This window comes from Lepidochelys kempii, chromosome 4 (genome assembly GCF_965140285.1).
Source record: "Lepidochelys kempii isolate rLepKem1 chromosome 4, rLepKem1.hap1, whole genome shotgun sequence".
Lineage (NCBI taxonomy): Eukaryota > Metazoa > Chordata > Testudines > Cheloniidae > Lepidochelys > Lepidochelys kempii.
In genome coordinates, this window is record NC_136383.1 from 90,608,558 (window position 1) to 90,629,080 (window position 20,523).

Consider the following 20,523-nt stretch of genomic DNA (forward strand, 5'->3'; position numbering starts at 1 on the left):
GCTCTAGACTGTTCTCAGTGGTACCATATGACAGAACAAGGAGTAATGGTCTCAAGTTGCAGTGGGGGAGGTTTAGGTTGGATATTAGGAAAAATGTTTTCACTAGGAGGGTGGTGAAGCACAGGAATGGGTTACCAAGGGAGGTGGTGGAATCTCCTTCCTTAGAGATTTTTAAGGCCTAGCTTGACAAAGCTCTGGCTGGAATGATTTAGTTGGGGATTGGCCCTGCTTTGAGCAGGGGGTTTGACGAGATGACCTCCTGAGGTCCCTTCCAACCCTGATATTCTATGATTCTATTTTTCCCTTTGAGCCAAAGAATGGCTGCTTGTAATATTCCCATGGGAGCTGGGGAACCTCAATCCAGAACTGAGGCGGCTGACCACTTGTACAACCAAGAGATATGGGAGATGTAAGTGGGAAACATTAGGTCTCAAGTTTACACCCAAAAGTTGTGGAGCAACAAGAGTAAGAAGGGGAGTGTAACAGATCACCCTCATAGATTCTAAAAAAAGATATTGTGCAGAACGGTTATGCAACGATGCTGTACAAATTTTTAAAGAAAATATGCTGGCGTGCTAGCAAAATGTTTGTACCTAAACAAATTAAACATGAAATTACAAAAGGTACTAACAAAACCGCCATCCAGGAAATAAATCTGTCCAAGCATTCAGTCCAGGGGTGCCAGGACTTGCTGTGGGGGGCCAAGGGGCCATGGCCCTCCCACTTTTCAAAGTAGATGGGCCTGGCCCGTCCACTTTTCGCCATGGGCTTGGCCCCCTGCACCTCCTCTCCACCCCCTCCCCCCCAAGCTAGGGACTCTCCACTTGCCCAGGACAGGGTGGGCCGAGAGCAGCCCTCAGTCTATGCCCCTCTCCCCAGACAGGGCAGATGGAGGGTCCATGGCTTCCCACATCTGCCAGGGCGGTTCTTACCACAGCCCGGCTGCAGGTCTTCAGTCCCTGAGGCCCTGCCTCTGGCCAGGCCAGAAGCTGGAGCCTGGCCCAGATAAGAGCAGCTTGGGGAGCCTGGGCTGCTGTGGGGAGCCACAGACCTTCCACCTGCCCTGGGTGAAGAGTCTGGGGGGCAAGGACACAGGCTGGGGGCTGCTCTCAGGTTCCTCCCCACCTTGGGCATGTGGAGGCTCCCAAGCCCGGCTCCGGCTTCCAGCTTGGCCAGCGTCTCAGTGGAAATAGGGAGACAAGGGAGGAGCCACAGAGGGGGTGGGGCTTCATGCCCCCTCCACCCCACTTTCAGGAAGAATGCGTCGGCCCTGATTCAATTAGTGGGTTCCACTAGGGTATCAGCCAGCCCTCTAGTTACACCCACTTCTGTAGGAGGAAGATATAATGCTCTAAATTTCCTTCAATACCTTAAATAAACATATTGTATTAAATTAAACCTTAATGAATTCATTTTAACATCTTTGGAGTTCATTGTTTCATTAAAAATCAATTATGTATGTGGAATTGTGTGTATTGCCATGGGAAAGGTAAATAGGAGAACACCAGGGGATAATTTGGCAAATTCACCAAGATTGTAACATTTCCAGAGAAACTACCTCCCCAGAAAAGTTTATATATACTAGTTCAAACTGCTTTCTCCAGAAACCAACAGACCAAAAAAGGTTTTTAAATAAAATAGTTTGGTATTAAACTGGCTCATGGCCTTCTTCCTGATCCAGAAAATGGACAGGGCCCTTGATTTACAGAAAGCCCCAATCCTTAAAATAGGTTTGGAAGGAGTTGGCCTACTGAGGTCACATAAGAGTGGGTGCTTGTTCTGAACTGAAGCTGTAATAAATTGGTAACCATAAGAAATCTCCTTAGGTGAGGAGATTAAAGAACAGCTCCTGTCAGAATCCATGTTAGGGCTGTGGTTAATTCTGGTAAGCCTATTAGCACCCATTTGGGTTCTTTTACTGTTTTAAATGTTTTCTCTGTAATGCTTTTTACCTTACAAATAAAGTAGGCTTGCACAGAAAGTGCTGTGTGGCACCTTACAACTGCAGCAATTAAAAGTGGTAACCATCCCTAAAGAAAAGCAAGCAGGTGTTCTCGAGCAACCTATCTGTGCTGGGACATGCACAGTGAAGACAGGCATCTGTACAGCCTAAAAATACCCTAGTCAGAAGGGGGAGAGACATGTGTCTCCATCCAGGAGAAAAAACTGGATAACTGAAAGCCTGACAGTGCGTGGACCACTGCGGGAAATACAGGTGCAGCTGCCCTAAACTGTAAGAGTATGGACGGCTAGCTATGCTGTGGAAAATACTGAGACTGTTCAGTGAAGGAGGCAAGGATCATCATCAGCTCATGCCTCATTCTTTGTATTGCTCTAAATGGACGGAAGTGATTACAGTGTGTTTTCCCACATTTACTGTAAGGAGCCTGACTCTGATGAAAACTGTAAACAAAAGGAACAATGCAGTTTTCACACATGCTTCCATGCATACCGTAATGTACATATACTGAGACGAGGGCTCCACTGGACACAGCCATATCTTAATTTTGACCTCTTGTGCATACACATGCAACCTAAAGCAATCAAAGCACAAGAAGTGACAGTTCACTGTGAAACCTTAATGTGGATTCCCCCAAACCCATTGCCCTCCCCCAAGAAAAGAAAAAAAATCTTTTAAGTATAATAATATTTCATAGCACAAATAAATGCATTCAAGAGTAAATAACTAGCTATTAAATATAGAGAAGATTGCAAGTCATTACCAGCCTATTGAGGGTGTGGTAAATCTTGTGAATATTTGCCAGTGTTGATAGATGAGAGTTCAGCTGAAAATCTAGAGGAAAAATAAAATTTAGTTTTGTCTCTTATCCTGGTTTAAATTACACTATGGAATATAGTTTTTACTGCTAGAAACAAGATTTTATGCATTCTCTTCTTTTTTAAAAAAACCCACTACCAGGCTCTGATGACAAGTATTCATTCAGGCTTCGTAACATCAATAAAAAGCTCTCCCCATCTCTTTGGGGAAAGAGACTCTACAATTTTCGCCACAGCATGGGAATTAGTAAATGCAACTCATTAAAAGAAATTCTATGTATTTTTATCACACACAGATCTCCTCCACCATAGGCAAAATTAAATTCACTCTACCTATCCTCTCACTTTCTCATCCATCCCTATGGTAAGTCAATAGCCAAAGCACATTCCTTCTAGGAAAATTTGATTAACTATCACAAACATTACATTTTTAAGTTAGTTAGATTACTATAAATGCAAGTACATATTCTCCAATGAAAGCAATGGGAAACATTTATACAAGACCTATGCCGACTTTTGCCTACAGATACAAGAGGCACAAAGCAGCAATACCTAGCTAAGGAATGAAAACATTAATTTTGTATTTCCTTACTTTTGATGTCTCATGCAAGATTCTTAACCTGAGTTTATATTTGTTTTTAAAACTCCTCCCCATACCTAAGGCTCCTTCATGTCTAACACTAAGTCAATGGAATTCTTCCATGTATTCAAAGCGTAATATTCTTGCTAACAATAAAAGTATGCCAAGATCCAAAGCTAGCAAAAGTTAACCTTTGTCAGTAGTGAAGCACAGTCCAGGGCCAAAGTGCATAACCTGAGAAGCATCCTATTTGGGACTAATTATGCAAACATTACCAAATGTAGTAATAAGTAGCTCTATGAACTTAAATGAGACCAAAAATGGTAGTGAACATTTGTACAACACTATCTGAACAGCCCTCTCAGAACAGCCAAAGAGATATCAACCATATAACCTGCATAACCCTCCTGTATAAAAGAATTTTACCTGGAGGATCCACTAACACCTAGGGTGACCAGAGAGCAAGTGTGAAAAATCAGGACTTTTTTAGGGGAGAGGGGGGAGCACAGTTGCCTTTATAAGACAAAGCTCCTAATATCAGGACATATGGTCACACTACTAATACCAGTCATTATATTAAAGCATTTCTGCATAGGAACATTTCATTTGTCTCTCTCCAGCTTCTGAACAAATAAAACGGTCACAGAAAATAGCAAAAAAATATAATTTCCACACCTCCATCTTTAATATTCTAAAATAGTCTTCAAAATACACACTCTATGGAAACCAGAGTACATAGGTAAGGTATGTGAGACATTACAAACTAAGTCTATATAAAAGTACAGGACAATTCTGATTATTCTCATAAGAGGAACACTGCTGTAAGTGAAAAGGTGTAGTTGAGGGAAGTCCCAACTTTTTAAGAATCTACATTATGCATGGATTTGGAATTATCTCATAATAGTGGATAAAATAGGGGTTTTAACATTTCAGAAACACAAAGTCATAGTTTTTAATTCAGTACTTTGACAGGAAGGAATAATTTTGCTGATCTATAATTCTGTTCCTCACCATACCTAGTATAGCTTAATTCAAGGGCAGACCACATCTTATTACTATGCTCTATTAACAACAGTGGCTAGATTCTCTCTCGCATTGTTTGATTTACCCTGATTTTTTTCCAGCCAAACAAGACTGATCAAAAAAATTGCATGGTGAAAGCCAAAAACTGAGCTACTCTATATAGGTTTCAAAGTAGCAGCCTACTCGCAAAAAGAAAAGGAGGACTTGTGGCACCTCAGAGACTAACAAATTTATCTGATCATAAGCTTTCGTGAGCTACAGCTCACTTCATCGGATGCATCCGACGAAGTGAGCTGTAGCTCACGAAAGCTTATGCTCAGATAAATTTGTTAGTCTCTAAGGTGCCACAAGTAATCCTTTTCTATTTAATATAGTAATTCTAAAAACAAAGGGACAGAACAGCAAAATCAGAAGAAATTTCTTTAAAAGAGACTAGCTGAAATATCAACAGCCAAACTCAATAAAAAACAAACATTTATGGATCTTTTTGAGACATGGTGGTAAGTACACTTACTGCCACAAAGCAGACTTGGCCTTGACTTCTTGTTTAAAAAGTAGTCTCAATCCAAAAACCTTTACGGACTGGAACCACTGCTACCATGAGAATGAAAGCAATGTTGCTGATGGTCTCAAAAGAACCACTTCCTTTATCATTTGCTGAAATGACAACTGTTGCAACTGTGAGATGGCGATGGAGAACCTTCGGTACATCACAAGGTGCATGCAGTAACACCTATATATCTTCTTTCCAAAGATGTGAAATAGTAGTAATGCAAGTCAATTCAAGGAGGATCTGGACACCTCAATCAAAATGAGTAAAAAATAGTTTCAGGTACTAAATTTCTTCTTGAGCCCTCCTTACAATTTGTCCTTTTATACTCAGTTTTCCTACTAAAAAAATCTGATCATTTGTATTACAGTAGCAGCCATAATGTGCAAGGCACTGTCCAAATATAGTGAGACACAATCCCTACCCTGAGGATTTCACAATCTAAATATTTTTCTTTTCTCTGTTGCTAGGTGAAATTTCCACACAGAGTTAAATTGAGTATCTAGAGTTGTCATAAACATACAGCTAAGGGTAGCCTAGAATTCCTCCTTACCTTTAAGGGGTTAAGCAGCTCAAATAACCTAGCTGGCACCTGACCAAAAGGAAGAATGGGGAAAGAAGATACTTTCAAATGGGGGGCGGGGGGGGGGCGGAGAAGTCTTTGTTTGTGCTCTGTGTTGTGTGTTCTCTGGGGAAGCAGAGAAGCATCAGGTCAGAAAACTCCTTCTCCAAAGATCATCCTAAAATGAGTCTCAATATTGCAAAATATGTAAATATAAGTAATATATAAATTATAAGTAAATAAGGCAAGGTGCGTTAGATTATCTTTTGTTTTTAGCTTGTGAATTTTCCCTATGCTTACAGGGAGGTTTAGCCCTGGTTTTTTGTAACTTTAAAGTTTTGCCTAGAGGGGAATCCTCTGTGTTTTGAATCTGATTATCCTGTAAAGTTACCTTCCATCCTGATTATACAGAGGTGCTTCTTTTACTTTTTTTTCTTTATAACAAAGTTCTGGTTTTTAAGAATCTGGTTTACCTATTTGGTTGGTAGATTATTCTCAAGCCTCCCCAGGAAAGGGGGTGAAGGGGCTTGGGGGGATATTTTAGGGAAAAAGGAACTCCAAGTGGTCCTTTTCCTGAATCTTTGTCTAACACACTTGGTGGTGGCAGCAGTACCCATCCAAGGACAAGAAAGGATTTGTGCCTTGGGGAAGTTTTTAACCTAAGCTGGTAGAAAGAAGCTTAGGGGGGTCTTTCATGCGGGTCCCCACATCCGTACCCTAGAGTTCAGAGTGGAGAGGGAACCTTGACAAGAGTAACAGAACGTACAGAGTAAATGAGCTGAAAAAGTTGAACAATTGTTTTATTCTAAACTAACAGTTACAGTAATTGTGGGTGGTACTTGTAACAATACTAGGCAAAATATTTTCAATCTAAAATATTATTTAAATTGGTGCCCATTAAAAGAATATATTATATTAGGGGTTTCAAAGACACTTAATTTATCTTAATATCTAATATACTTTCTCATAGCTATAGTCTGATGGAAATGTCTTCAAATTTTAAATGAATGTTTTTAAAAAATTCAAGAATTAAAGATGTTTATCACATTTGATAGGACCTACAAAAAACATTTTCTACATTTATTTACAGCAGCAGTTAAACCCTAGTCCATCCCAAGTTGACCGTATCCATGTGAACACTATTAATGATAATGTGAAAACAGATGACATTTTAATTCTAACTCCAATCAAAAGGGAAAAGATTTTAAAAAAATCACATCTTTTCCTAATTGGTAAAGTGGTGTTATACATTTAAAACCAAAACAATAGAAAGTTTGGGGGGATTTAATTATGAAAAGTAAAGGCTAGCAGCAGGATACGGAACCAAGTTAAGGCGCTCAAAGCTCCTTCTGAGCTTGCAGCAGAGCATTAAGGAACCCCAAGCTTACAGGGCAGGCAGTGACAGAACCCCGGTCTGGGTGATCCTCAAAATATCATACCTACATCTGCCAGGAAGCCATCGTGTTAACAACATGCAGTAACCAACTATAAGTGATCACTGCAGAAGTCCATCACAGAGCCAATATTTCATCAGTGCGGGACTCAAGCCATAGACTTGTCATGGAAAATAATACCAAATGCCTGCACTTCTGCTCCAGAAGAAACTTGAGCCTGGGATCACAATCAGATGCTTCTCTCCTTTGGTGGTTTCAAGTTCTCCTATATACCATTTTCCCAGTTTGCCATAAGTTGGTATCTTTGAAACTGGTGGCAAGAGTAGAGTTAGGGATCTAAAAGCATTTGAAAACATCTTAAGAAAAGGAATTAAGTCAACATTGACTAATTTTCCAAACCTGGAAATGAAGTAGGTCTTGAAAGACTAAGGTCCTGTCCATACTACAAATTTAACTGAGTTTTTCAATTAATAATACTGCTGGCTTTATACATGGGCCCCGCACACCCTTTGACTTAAACACTGTTAATAATAATCATGGCAACTCATGTTTTGCTAGCTATAAGTTAGCCTAGCTAGCTCAGTAAACTTTCTTCGGAGTGTTAACAGGATACCCTAAGCATGCCTGTGTTACCAAGTTAGCCAATCTTCCTCTTTCCTAGCTACATAGGGAGGGACATCCCAAAGTGCATTATCCCATAAGATAAATGGTTCTACTTTGTGACAACGAACTCTGGGTACTTCATTTCTTGAAGAGGCATTTAGGGATAGCTGCCCAGATTTTCTCAGACTGAAACATACAAAAATGTAAAAGGTTGTGTGTGGATGTGCAACTCTGACTGTGATGGCAGAAGACTTGCTGTATCAACACTCTGAATCATGTAACCTGTTAAGATGAACATGCCTCTAACCAGTCACAAAAGCAGTGTTGTAGTTTTAGGATGGGGCCTGGTTTTATCAATACTGATTGATTTTATACACCACTTTTCAAACTGATCCCACATCTTGGAGAAGTGAAAGCAAGACAAGATATAGAATGATTTTATTTCACACTACAGCTCTACATGAACAGAGATGGAAACATTTTCACAACTATTATCACCTCCCCCTTCTCAAGACCAATATCTTGCAGCCAAAATTACTGAGGGAAGGATAGAGAGAACACCGATTTGTCAGACACTACTCAGTTTTTTCCTGCAGGAAAACAAGGTAGTCTATGGCAGCTGAATTCCATGCAATTTATTGTGTTGGGGTCAAATGCATGAGACCTAAATGCAAGTAGCAGACCAGAGAGTCTGCTTGCTCTGTGGCCACTAAAAAGACTAGTTTATGGCACTTTCAATAAGATATGAGGCTTGCTTCAGTGTCTTTTGCCAAAACTGATGTATTGTGTATATCTGTCCACTGGTTTCCACCCTAATGCTAACTGTGTTGCACTGCTGAGTAAAGCAATTGCTAACTCCAGATTTCCTAAAATACTTTGTGATGCTTCAAAATGAACTATGTAATACAGATGAAGAGGGAAATACTGTTAACATTTTCCAATCCCAACACTGTAAGAAGAGAAAAAGAGTTGAGTAGCGTTCCAAGCCTACGAGTTTCAAACCTTTTTGGTATGAAGTTCAGTAGAAAATGCTGCCTGAATTAAGAATAAGTATTGACGAAGTTGGCTTAGCCAGGTCAAGTTGTCATGATCAATCATGATGTGACCAAAACCAAAAAAAACTACAGAACAAAGATAGAAAAGAAACTACATAGTGTTTGCAAAATGCCCTTCATCAACTATCTGAAAATCACGGCCAAAGCAAAAGAACCTGCAATATATTTGGCATGTTTCAAGAAGAAACAGATTACAGTCAAGGTGAGAGTCAGTTTAAGACTACAGATCCCACAGGAAGATCTGCATAAGCAGCAACTCATTGCGTAAAAACCAACCCAAAACGCTGAATGGATTTAAAAACATACTAAAATTCTACTGTGCATTTGTGAAATTTTGAACTTTAAGTGTTCAAGTTTAAAACTGAACCAATTTTCTTCAAACCTGGTTTGTGTTCTCGTTGGAAATCTAATCTACCTTTGGTTGTTGTCGAGCTACCTGAGTTCAAACTTGATCAGAACATACAGCCAAGAGTATTACCCATATGTACTTGCATGAACTACAAACTGATTTATTTCGCCTGGGTTTTCAAAAAAAGGTCACCTCCAAGTTTGAACACAGTAGAAAATTGAAGGCTAAACTAATCAGTTTGCAAAATTGACTAACTAAGAAATCTCTAATTGAAGCTAAAATAGAACCATAACTATTGCACAGTGTTGATTCACTATCAATTAACACTGCTATTTAAAGAGATTAGTAACTGAAAAACAAAAAAGGACCTCCCTTAAAATTTTGGAATGCTTTGCTGAGTGTGTGGAAGAATCTACATGAACTCTCTCTCTTTTATTCATACCCATTGATTCTAAAGTATTTCATAAAACGGATATGCAGATTAACTGCCATATCTACTGTTTATATTGAAAAATTAAGTATCCAGCAAATATCCCCTTATGTGGTTGTTTTGTTCTTTATTTTCCCCTCCATGTGTACTCTTATTTAAAATCTAGATCAGAGCCAGCTCTCATTGTTTTCTATTACTGAGGGCAAGTCTACTCTACAAAATTAAGTCGACCTAAGTTAAGTCGACATACAGCCACCACAGTAATTAAATCGCTTTTGCACATCCATACTATGCTCTTGTCAGTGGTGCATGTCCTCACTACTAGCATTTGCATCAATGCAGAGAACAGTGCACCGTGGGTATCTATCCCACTGTGCAACTTGCCACCATCCAGTGCTGGGTGTTTGGGGAACGGTTTGCAGTGCTTCATGGAGCAAACAAGTTGCAAAGGGGTTACTGGGAACATGATTTCAACGTGCCATGATTCAGTTTTCTCCATCCCATAATTTTATCTGCATCCCATAATGTGTCGCATCTTTTTTCAAAAGCCCAGCAGACCCACACATCCACCATCTCTGTGAGAAACATGGATCCTGCACAGCTCTGCTCTACTGTGATGAGCACTGCCAGCACAATGCGCCTTATCCTGCAGTATCTGCAGAGCCACCAGAGGAGCTGTGGGAAACATGACAAATTCCTTCGTGGCTAGCTTGCTGTGGGATATAGAAAGAAACAATTCACGGTTGTTGTTGGCATTCATGGAGCAGCTGCAGATGGTGAAGTGCCAGTTCTGAGCCCGAGAAACAAGCACTGACTGGTGGGAATCGCATCATTATGCGGGTATGGGATGATGAGCAGTAGCTGCAGAAATTTCGGATGTGCAAGGCCACATTCCTGGAAGTGTGTGTGGAGTTTGCCCCAGTCCTCTGGAGCAGTGACACCAAAATGAGATCTGCACTGACAATGCAAAAGCAAGTGGTGATCAGTGTCTCGAAGACTTGCCACACCAGTTTGTTACTAATCAGTCAGGGATCAATTTGGAGTTGGGAAATCCACCATGGGAGTTGCTATCATGCAAGTGTGCAGGGCTATTAATTTCATCCTACTATGAAGGACTGTGACTCTGAGCAATGTGCTGGACATAGTGAATGCTTCTGCAGCAATGAAATTCCCCAACTGCAGTGAGGCAATAGATGTCACACATATCCTTATTTTGGCACCAGACCACCTTTCCACAGAGTACATAAATAGAAGGGGCTACTTTTCTGTGGTACTGCAAGCATAGGAGGATCACTGGGCACGTTCTACTGACATCAACATGGTCTAGTCAGAGAAGGTGCATGACACACGCATGTTTAAGAACACAGGCCTGTTCAGAAAGCTGCAAGCAGGAACTTTCTTTACAGACCAGAGAATTACCATTAGGGATGTTGAAATGCCAATAGTGATCTTAGGAGACTCTGCCTATCCCTTTCTCCAGGGCTATAAGAAGAACTCAATAGGGAGCTATGCGGCTCAGGGAGGCTTTGAAAGACCTTTGTCATAGTGAGCCACAGTAACGTGTGTTGTTGTAGTGTGCCCTGCCTGGCTTTTTTTTTTTTTTTTTTTTTGCGCACCTCGGTATGAACCTTGTAAGGAGTGTTGCGTGTGTAGGACTATAACATTGCAAATGCACCTATTGCTATTATCTGTGAACGATATCAGCTCCAGCCAGCATATGTTGTGAACTAATAAAGATGAATTAAGTTTCCATAAATGGACTTTTATTCCAAACTCACGCAAACAGACATTTATAACTGAACAAAACTTTATAAATACAGGGAAAAGAACCTTTGAAGGGGAAAGAACAGTCATTTCCATTTCACAACACATACATCAACCATCTCTCTCACAGGTCAGTGTATGGGTGGCTGTGATTGCCTGTACTCTCCTGCAGGGTGGAGCGGTAAGGGTAGCTGAAGCAGCCCAAGACACCATGTGGAATGTGGGGGTGCACAGGGATGTCCCAGAATGCAGTTCTCTATGGGCTGCAGAGGGAGGAGAGCATGGGTCTGTTGAACCTGAAGGTCAACAAGAGCCTCCAGCATGTTTGTTTGCTACTTGAGAAGTGCTAGCATCTCCTGCTGGATATCTCTCTCCCTTTCCTGTGCTTTTCTCTTCTTCGTACTATCCCTGTCCATTCATTCTGCTAGGGGATTTTACAAGCCTTGTGCTCGATATCTGAAGCACCAGAGGCTTGCAAGATCTCTTGGAACGTGACATCCTGCGTCCTCTTCTTTCTCCTCCTCATCTGGCTGAGCCACTCCACTACTGTGGATGGAAAGACTGCAAGGCCACATTTCCAGCTGCAAAAGATACAATGCACAGAGGTACTCCTGTGAGTGTATTCACAAGATAAATGCAAACTTGGTATACTGAACTCACTCCCCTTGATCCACACAAGTTACAAACACTACATTCTCACTTCTCTTTGGGATTCACAGAGCACGGCGGCAGTCCCAGCCATATTGAGTACAGCCCAGAGGGGAGGGAGCAATTTGGGACAATACAGGGTGGGGAGATGGGGGAAGGAAATATACAGGAATCAGTATATGTGGACAGGGAAAATGAACTGAATACTGACACCATTTTCCACAGGCAGTAGTGATTTTAGCGGATATCTCACTCCTGAGGGTAACGGAGGGTGAAAAGGAACAGCTCCTGCATGTGTCCGGCTGCAGACTGGGTCTGTATGCTGCTAGCCCTGTGTGCTGCAATGGTGCCTGCTGAAGTAATTGCAAAGTGGTGTGGGAAAGTGTCTTACAGCTGCCGAAGAAATAAGGCAGCCATCCCTAGAGGATTGAGGACTACCTTCAGGAAAGTTTCCTCAAGATCTCTTTGGAGGATTCACGGGACATCCTGGTACACAAAAACAAACTGTTCTGCAGGGCCCCTTCTGCCTTATTCTACATGAAAATGTGAAGCAAATAGTGACTCTGTCTCTATGGGTTATTTTACTACCTCTTCTAACATGATTAAAAAAGAGTAAATGAACAGATGTGTCTCTGTAATATCAAAGCAAACTGCATACTTACCAGAGGTTCCTTCCCCTGCATCAAGTTCACCATATTGGACTGTAGGGACTGGCTCGACTGCTCTGGAGTCAAAAAAAAAAAGGCCGGGCTCGCTGCACCACTGGATCCCCCTGACACCTGTCCCCCATAATCCTACCCCTTCTCACCCAACACTTCCTCCTTGCTGTTCACTCCAAGGGCTGTGATTCCATCTCCCCCGAAGTATCCACAGGGCTCTTGGGGGTCGTAATGGGGTCTCCACCGAGGATGGCATGCAGCTCTTTGTAAAAATGGCATGTCTGCGGCTCCGCACCAAAGCGACGGTTAGCCTCTCTTGCCTTCTGTAACGCCTGCCGCAGCTCCTTAGATTTCACACAGCATTGCTGCAGGTGATGCAGGTCCCTTTTGTAGCCCTTCTCCCTCATACCTCAAGCAATCTGCTCATAGATACTGACGTTTCTATGGTTGGAGCAGAGCTGTGCCTGCACTGCCTCTTAGCCCTACAGACCCAAGAGATCCATTATTTCCTGTGTACACCAGGCAGCAGTGCATCAGCAGCATGGAGCCAGCATGGTCAGCTAGGTAGTTGTTAGGTGAGCACTCCACACCCAGGAAACAGAATTTCAAAAAACTGAGGGGCTTTAAAAGGAGACGAGCATGTACCTGTGTACCTAGCAGCCAGCCAGCGGAGTTCAAAATGGTGACCAGAGTGGTCATAGTCAGGCATTCTGGGACACCTCCTAAAGGCTACTAAAGTCAACGTACGTAATGCAGTGCCTATACTGACACTGCATCGTCCTAAGCGCTATTCAGTCAGCATAGCACAGCATAGTTACATCGGCAGGAGCAACATTTTAGTGTAGATGCTTACAGTTAGGTTGATGTAAGCTGCCTTGCATCGACCTAACTCTGTAGTGTAGACCAGACCTAAAACACAGATGTATTGGCCACAGTGTACTATGAAACACTGGGACACAGCAAGAAAATCCAATTGCTGGATGTACCCAGTCCATTGTTCAGCAGTTAGATTATAATAATTTGACTTTGAAGCCAACATCTCCTGGGAAAGAGAAAAAGAGGAAGTAGGGAAGAGAGGAAATATGCTCAAAATTGTATTCCCTGAACCTAGTTTAAAAAGGGTATGACTACACAATGGAGAAACAGAATTATTTACAAAAATTCCAAACAACATTTCATGCCAGCCTAGCTACAAAGTCACTTGAAAAATATTACCTCTCCTCACTCAGGCAAACCACATTAACTGGAATCAGTTTTTAAAACAGTTAAGTTTCAGAATTGACAAGACCTAGGTCTGCTTACAGATTTATAACAAGAAAAGGAGTACTTGTGGCACCTTAGAGTCTAACAAATTTATTTGAGCATAAGCTTTCGTGAGCTACAGCTCACTTCATCGGATGCATTCAGTGGAAAATACAGTGGGGAGATTTATATACATAGAGAACATGAAACAATGGGTGTTACCATACACACTGTAAAGAGAGTGATCACTTAAGGTGACCTATTACTAGCAGGAGAGCAGGGGGGAGGGAGGGACACACCTTTTGTAGTGATAATCAAGGTGGGCCATTTTCAGCAGTTGACAAGAACGTTTGAGGAACAGTGGGGGGTGGAGGGAGGGAATAAACATGGGGAAATAGTTTTACTTTGTGTAATGACCCATCCACTCCCAGTCTCTATTCAAGCCTAAATTAATTGTATCCAGTTCACAAATTAATTCCAATTCAGCAGTCTCTCATTGGAGTCTGTTTTTGAAGTTTTTTTGTTGAAGAATTGCAACTTTTAGGTCTGTAATTGAGTGACCAGAGAGATTCATAGCAGTGTCTCAGTTTACCTTGTAAAGAAACTTTAAAATGAAAACCCAGATCTGAAATGCACCAAGATTTTCAATCAAGACCTAAACCCCACAATTTCCAAAATGCATAGCTTTGAAACCCCTATATTCATAACTAAAGGCAGAAAACAAAAAGCTGAAGATTCGGGTTTCTTTTTTATGAAGATTCCTACTGAACTTTGTTCTGGTACATTTTAAAGATATAGCCATAAATTTTAACATTAAAAAACAGAGAAAAGAAACAAAATTTGATTCAGGGAGGCGAGTCATTTGATGCACTAATTTACATCTGACTCAAAGCATAATATCTTATTTTTAAACTCAGCTATAGTGTGAAGTGTTGCTAATCAGTTTCATAGGTCACCTGCAACTCAGGATTCCAAGATTACTTATTTCAATCTGCATGTTGCATGTAAGGGCAAGGTTAAAAAAAAAAGTCACTTTTTTCTATGGAGAAAATCCTTATTCCACTAGGTATCTGACAAATGTTAACAGTAACAGCTGGCCTACCTACAGCATTGCACTGCTTTAAACATAAAATTAATGTTGACATCACACCTTAATTAAACCAATACAAAAGGCTGTATGGACAGTTATTTAGTTTAAACCAAACTTTTCAGTTTACCTTAAATTAATTAAGAACATGTTTGAGCTAACCCAAAATAATTCACTCTTAAATCAAAATAAGAGGGTCCCCACAGGGGTTCACTGGTTTAATTAAAATAGATTAACTAAACCAGTGCAAATGTATGTGTAGGCAGGGCCTAATACTGCATGAGTTTTTGTCTCTGCAAGATGCCATGACTTGCACACCCATTAAATATGAAAATGGTTGTATACATTCCTAACTGAGAGAATCTTAACAAAATGTAAAGAGTAGTGATGTGATGGGCCATGGTTCAGTAAAAATCAGTGCCAACAATGGGCACCTGGGGAAAAAAATAAGGTCTATTTCTACCACCTAATTTGGCTCAAACAATGTTCCAGTTGGTTGTGTGTGACATGTTATTTAGCTGAATATTCAGAGACTCCTTCCTAGACTGAAGAAGGATTAGCAGTTTTGACTCATTAATGATAAAGCAATATAGAATGCAAGTGGCAGATACCATCTCCACTGGAAAACTGGTCTTAAACAAGAGTGCATAATTTGAAAATTATCTTCCGATCTTACTATGTCACAAAATTCCCTTTCTTTATTTAGCATTTAAGATATAATTTCAGGTTCAAATTATAAAGAATGATATAGAAATGTAAACAGAAGAGTAAAATACATAAGCCTCCGCCCCTCAAAAAAATGTATAAGCACAAAAAAAGATTTTTCACCCCACAAGATGCATTTTGTTTGCAGTTTTTGTTAGTTTTAGTTATCACTGTATAGGCCGACTGAACCAGTGGTAGTGTTGAGTGCTCAAGTATTTACAATGGGTATAGGAGTTGCATATTGTCATGGGTCCTCCAGTATTTCTTTCTTTCTTTCTCAAGCACAAAACTCACGCAAAATCACCAGCCTTATAGCCAACAGTAGCCCAGTGCTTTTAGAAAACCATAGGAGACATAGTATCTAAGGGAGTTTTCCCCTAAGACAGCGAAATAAGAATTCAAACAGGATCAAAGAGGAAGAACAAGAAAAAAAAATTTCTTTCAGTGTCCCAAAGCCACAGAGGGACAAAAAAGGGAGGGAAATAGAGAATTGGTACCTCTAGATGAAAACGTCAGAGTAGATCACACACAAGAACAAAACCACACTAAAGTGTTAGAATCACATACATCCAACACTCCACAGTTTGAAAGAATGGAGACAGATCATGAGGAGAAAAAGCCACTCCACTTACCATTAATGAAACTCATTATGTGGCCTTATAATACAGAAGACAGAAGTGATTTCCAATTATACTCACTGAACTGGCAAGAAATCTTGAGATGACATGTTTGTTTTGGGGATGAGATGGGCAAGCATACCTCACATCTTTTAGGGAATGTTTCAAAGCAAGTAGTCATCCTCAAAGAAGGATTGAAAAAAAATTGAGAAGAGTTAGAAATTGGATTGACAGAGTTCATATCATAGGAGAGCAACAACGGAGGTTTAGCAAGATCAAATCTCTGAGGAAAGATTAAATGAATGAGGATTGTTCCTGTCTCATCTTAGTCTTGTTCTAGACTCAATATATGGACAGCTATGCTATTAAGAGAACAGTTAATTCTTATCTCAATCATCCACATTAATCAACGAGAACAGAAGAATAAACTAGAGACAAAAAAAGTGTTAATTTAGGAAAATATTTATATGTAAGTAGACATACAATGTTATAAATTGCCAAGGAATTAAACAATGGCCATCACTACAGATTTTCAAGACTGCAGAAGATATTAAACTATCAGAGATGCTTAAGAAATAATTAAGTCCTTCCTGATTAGGTGGAAGAGGGAAGAAAAATAAAAGGATTAAGTAGGTCTTGCAAAATTACCAAAAAAGCTTACCAGCCGAGGACATCTACTTACTCAAACCATAATACTAATGATAAAAAAAAAATTTTTTTTAATCTATACTGAAAATGACTTACTCAAACTTGAGGAGCAAAGTTTTGCAAAGCTTGATTAGTTGGCATAGAAATATCTTATACCCAAAAGATTTTATGAAAGTGGGTTAAAAAAAGAAGACAGTGACAGCTGGAAAACCATAAACAGTACTCTCAGTTTCCTACTGAGAAATTAAAAAAAGACATTAAGTGGGCATTAGATAACCTAAAACATCCCAAATGAGGGAGCAGAGGGAAGTGTCCATCAACTCCAGCTAACACATCTTCAGAATAAGGGTGTGAACCTTTATTTTTTTCTTAGTAATAACTTCTGAAAAGACTGAATTGAACATAAAACATATGCTGATGTGCCCATAACTGTATTGTAGAGAACGTGTTTGCAGGATAATTATCCCATTTGTTTACATTATGTTAAATATATGGCATTATTTATGTTAAAACAGGGTTAGTGTAACCTCAAACTCCAAGGTATAAACTCTGCACCGCAGGGCTCAAGAGAATTTTATTTACCAATGTACATTTCACTATGCCATTAGCTATGTAAATTTTGGGATGATACATTTCTACATTCCTTTGAAGCAACAAGTGCTAGTTACCAGCTCCCAGTAGCTATGGCAATACAAATTAATAATAATCAGGCTTGCTGGAGCAATGACCCAACCCTATATGTTTAAATATACACTATGTTCCTATGCCTGGCTCTTTTTCTCCAACCTCTAATTCTCAAAGGTAGAAGATGGGTTCAAGAAAACCCAAGATGTACACTATTTCTCTTCTAAAAGCTATTTTCAGACTTTTGGAGATGACCGAAAATAAGAAAGAACATATGAAGAAATAGCAATGTTCGAGATCAGCCTTTGCCATGAGATAAATAAGTGCTTATTCAGTGCTCTGCCTCTTCACGCATCAGAGTCAGGCAACAAATTCACGTTACTGAGTCTTGTGCTTGGGACTGTAGCCTCCTTCCCACCCTTTAGGGGTGGAACAAGTTCCTGAAGCACGTTCTTATCTGTGCTCAGCATCCCTGCCTCCCCCCACCTCAGCAGGCAACCTGTTCCTAAAACAAAGCCTTGCCCGTGCTCAGGACCCCTGCACCCTACCCCGGAGGGCATCGTACCCCAGAGACAAAGCCCAATCGGTGCTCCCACCCCCACCCCGCTAAGGGCAGCACGCTGCCCAGCCTTCCCTCCTGCTCCCCACCTCAAGAGAGCTATTCCTGGGACAGCTCTAGCCTCGTCTCCCAGACTCCCACGCCGGTGTGGGGAGCATGTCCCTGCCTGCGCTGCCCCCGCAAGGTGCCTAAGCCGACCCCCACTGCGGGGCACCCGGGCTGGCCACAGAGCATCAGGCTGTAACTTGCAGTTACCCAAGCAGGGGAGACTTGGGGCGCGGTGCACGCTGGGAGTTGTAGTCCTCCTCGGCGCTGACCCCAACCGCGCTTTGCAGCAGGATAGACTCCCGCTCCCACAATGCACCGGGCTCGTTCCCCTTCACAGCCCGTTTCTCCCGCACCGGACTGACACTGAACCCGTTAAATTACCCCCGGTGGAACAAGCCGCAAGGCGGCGCCTCAGCGGAACACCCGCCCCTCAGCACGCCCGGCCCCAGAGAGGGACCCTGCGGGGCCGGGCCCGGACACGGGGCCCCGGGGCGAGGCTGGAGAAACTGCGTCACAGTCTCTGCCAGCGCCCGGTGTAGTGGCACAAACTGCTCCCTGGCAGAATTTCTGATGCCGCAGAGCCGGCACCGGGCTACCTGCCGCCCCCGGCATTTGCGGGAACCCCACTCACCTCCCCATCGGCCCAGCCGGCCCCGCCGCAGCTCTCAGGTGGGGGGCGCCCTCACGGGGCTCCCGTCGTCAGATGCCCCGCAAATGCCCCCAGCAGGCCCCACGCTGCCCCCGTCCCGCGGGCTTCCCCCCTCGGGCCCTGCACAGCGCCCCCAGGACGGGCTGCGAGAGGCCGCCCCCCCCGAGCCGCGCGACCCTCGGGCAGAGACTCCCTCAGCCTGCGCCCCGCAGTAGGATGCCCGGCCCGGCCGCTACTCACTGACAGCGGCGGCATCCGAGTGCATTTTCGTGCAGCGCACACACTGCCCGACCGGGCTCTCTCTGTCTCTCTCTCCCAATCACAGAGCCCAGGCACTGGGCCTCCTGCCCCGCCCATACACGCACGCCATTGGCTCGGGCTGGCGTGCGCAAACGCCTGCCTCACTGCGCAATTAGGCCACACACCTGTCATTCCCCCTCTGCCTGGCTCACACTACCCGTTACGCCTACTTCCACACTCCTATTGGTTATAGTTCTCAACGAGTACCGCCTCCCCGCCATACTGATTGGCCTTTGCCTACGTCAATTATTTCTGGCTCGGAAAGCGCGTGCAAAGAACACTACTTTGTTTCTCCCGTGAATCTGATTGGTCTTGGAGGCTATGGACCACGCCCACAGGCTGTTGTGATTGGTTAAAGAGAGCAGAGTCCAGACCAGCGGCTCGCAGGGGGTGGGGTAGCGGCAGCGAAGCTGAGCGAGGTAGCGCAGGGGGTGTGGAGCGCGCCGAGTTCACGCCTAGGCTGGTCCAGCCGGGAGCTGCGCAGAGATGCCCTGCGAGAAGCTGTTGAGCGGTGACTTCCCTGCAGCCCGCGAGGGGAAGAACAGACTTCCACCACAGCTGCAGAGGTTGGGCTGGGGCAGCAGAACTAGCCAGGGTGACCACATGTTCCGTTTTGGCTGGGAGTCGGGATAGTCTCTTTTTTAAGTCCTGTCCCAGCTGTTGCTACTTCTTTTTCAAAAGGAGGCATTTGTCCCGTTTTCTCTTGCTGACTTGATCAGCTGGCAAGAGCAAGCAGGACAAATGCCCACTTTTGTCAAAAAGGTGGGGTGCAGAGGAACATGTGGAGGGAAAAGTGAGCACAGATGCCAGCCCCCCTGCAGGGGGGAGGCAAGCAGGGAGGCAGCATTGCAGCATTTGGGGGGGCATGGCAGAATTCCATCAAAGGGTGATAGGCTCCTGAGGGGGCCTGGTAAGGTTCCAGCAAAGGGCTACCGCCTTGTGGTGTGGGGGCTTTGGGAGAATGGCTGGGGCTGTCCCATTTTCTCCACTGAATGCATCCGATGAAGTGAGCTGTAGCTCACGAAAGCTTATGCTCAAATAAATTGGTTAGTCTCTAAGGTGCCACAAGTACTCCTTTTCTTTTTGCGGATACAGACTAACATGGCTGCTACTCTGAAACCTGTCTATGTGTAGACACTCCCTTAGTATAACATGAGAGCTTTTAGACAGGACCAATTCTAGGGGCAGTTGAGCAGGGTGGTTGCCCTGGGTTTATCTCTAGGGGGTGCCATACTGCTATTCTGCTCAGGGTTTGTTTTTTTTTTGGTTGGCTTGGCTTCTCCACAGGAGGCCAAAAACTATTTGGGGCCATTCCTGCTTCAAGAACCTCATGTATTTAGGTTGAATAAAATTTTCCCTTATAAAATATTAGTGTAGCTTTTTGGTTGGTGGTGGTTTGTTTTGGTCTGGGTTTTTTTTTTTGTTTGTTTTTTTGAGAAAAAATCTAACACAGTAGGCATTTGAAATGTGGCAGGGAAGAAAGTCCTTGGCACAGAGGAGTGCCATTCATTTGTCTCACAAAACATCATTCAGGTTGAGTTGACTAAAAAGCTGTTCAAAATCTCTATTTTCCTTTTCCTGTTGTGTTCTGTGGTAAAATTCTGGCAGCCTACCAAAATAACACCCCCACCTGCAGCTCCCAAATATGC

General features: G+C 42.7%; 1 protein-coding gene across 8 annotated transcripts in view; it reads right to left on the reverse strand.

Moving 5' to 3' along the window:
- Positions 1-18,953, reverse strand: part of DCUN1D4 (defective in cullin neddylation 1 domain containing 4) — a 73,494-nt gene extending 54,541 nt beyond the window's left edge. Inside the window, exons 1-3 of one of the 8 annotated variants that reach the window (XM_073342082.2) lie at positions 18,815-18,931; positions 16,128-16,195; positions 2,724-2,794 (exon numbers count right to left, since the gene is read on the reverse strand). Coding sequence is in view for 7 of the 8 variants with exons in the window: in XM_073342074.2 (XP_073198175.1) it covers positions 2,724-2,794; positions 16,128-16,228; positions 18,557-18,564 (180 nt within the window). In the remaining variant the exon portion in view is untranslated. Of the gene's footprint in view, positions 1-2,452; positions 2,535-2,723; positions 2,795-4,895; positions 5,590-16,127; positions 16,229-18,556; positions 18,635-18,814 lie in introns of those variants that run through there. The other 7 variants (XM_073342081.2, XM_073342078.2, XM_073342074.2 and 4 more) reach the window with 7 other exon arrangements.
- Positions 18,954-20,523: the final 1,570 nt, after the last annotated feature.